The 1,099-nt window shown below is 39.3% G+C and overlaps 1 protein-coding gene across 5 annotated transcripts in view; it reads right to left on the minus strand.

Moving 5' to 3' along the window:
* The window catches only part of LOC122533905 (sodium/potassium-transporting ATPase subunit alpha), a 93,604-nt gene that overhangs the window by 18,794 nt on the left and 73,711 nt on the right, over positions 1-1,099 (minus strand). For 3 of the 5 annotated variants that reach the window (XM_043664053.1, XM_043664050.1, XM_043664054.1), the window contains one exon: positions 763-857. The exons of the other annotated variants lie outside the window; for them this stretch is intronic. In XM_043664053.1, coding sequence (XP_043519988.1) covers positions 763-857 — 95 coding nt within the window. The remainder of the gene's footprint in view (positions 1-762; positions 858-1,099) is intronic. 5 annotated transcript variants of the gene reach the window in all.

Consider the following 1,099-nt stretch of genomic DNA (forward strand, 5'->3'; position numbering starts at 1 on the left):
AAAAAAATAGAAAAAAAAGGACGTGAACACGGAGGGGGAAAAAAAAAAAAAAGATACAACATCGAGTTATACAACTTATACAAGGCGGACAAAATCAGGCTAGGGATTAATTTGTACACGGAGAATCGTTGCCACCTCGTTTTCACAGTCTCTGCTGCGTGCGCCTGCGACCGGGTTTTCAACGAGTTTCTATTCGTCCCACTGATTAGGAAATTGTGTCGCGATTAATGTCACTTTCGTTGTCGTCAACGTTGTTTCTCGGTGGCTTTCATATATTTTTTTTTTTTTTTCTTTTTACTTTTCCCTTCTGAGTGCTCGAGAACGAGTATATACGAACGACAGAACGAACTAGCTACTGTACAATAACGATAGGAGTAAGATAAAGAGGTGTAACGACCAATAGACAGGTAGACGGAGACTCTGTGATTTGATTCCTGACGTTCGAACGTAACAAAACACGACACCTGTCTACCCATTGCTTTTGATTCACAAATTCCCCCGGCAAGTTTACGTCGATTTACAATTATTATTTTCGTTCGCTGACGAACGTTGAAACGTCAAGGATCAAGCAGATCGTGTCACCGATTACTCTTTCCGACTATAAAAAGTATCAACGGTGTGGTAGTAGTAGTAATAGTAGTTTGTAGTAGTTGTAGCAGTAGTAGTAGTAGTAGTAGTAGTAATAGTAGTAGTAGTAGTAGTAGTAGTAGTATTCATTTTTTTTTTCTTTGTCAAGGCTCGGTTATGTTGTTGATGTGTTACCTTTCGTTAACTAGCTTGTCAGTGAAGGGGTTTCGTGGATGTCGCTTCATAATATCGCTCTCTGCCTCCTCGTAGGCAAGTGAGATGGCTGGCACCTGACGTCACATTATCAACAGGCTCAGTAACAACGCCAACAAGTTAGAACAATGATGAGTATCGTTTCTTGCTGACCCGCGATACAAGGATGCTGACTGTTTCGCTCGATATATACGCACATTCCCAAATTAAAGAAAAGGTATACAGAACTAAATAGAGAAATATCCATAGTATGGAAACCAGCTCTGTTCTCTGAACTGTCTATCCTCTTTTTTTTCTTTTTTTTTTTTTTTTTTTTAAA

The sequence above is a fragment of the Frieseomelitta varia genome, unplaced genomic scaffold, assembly GCF_011392965.1.
Source record: "Frieseomelitta varia isolate USP_RPSP 00005682 unplaced genomic scaffold, Fvar_1.2 scaffold_560, whole genome shotgun sequence".
Lineage (NCBI taxonomy): Eukaryota > Metazoa > Arthropoda > Insecta > Hymenoptera > Apidae > Frieseomelitta > Frieseomelitta varia.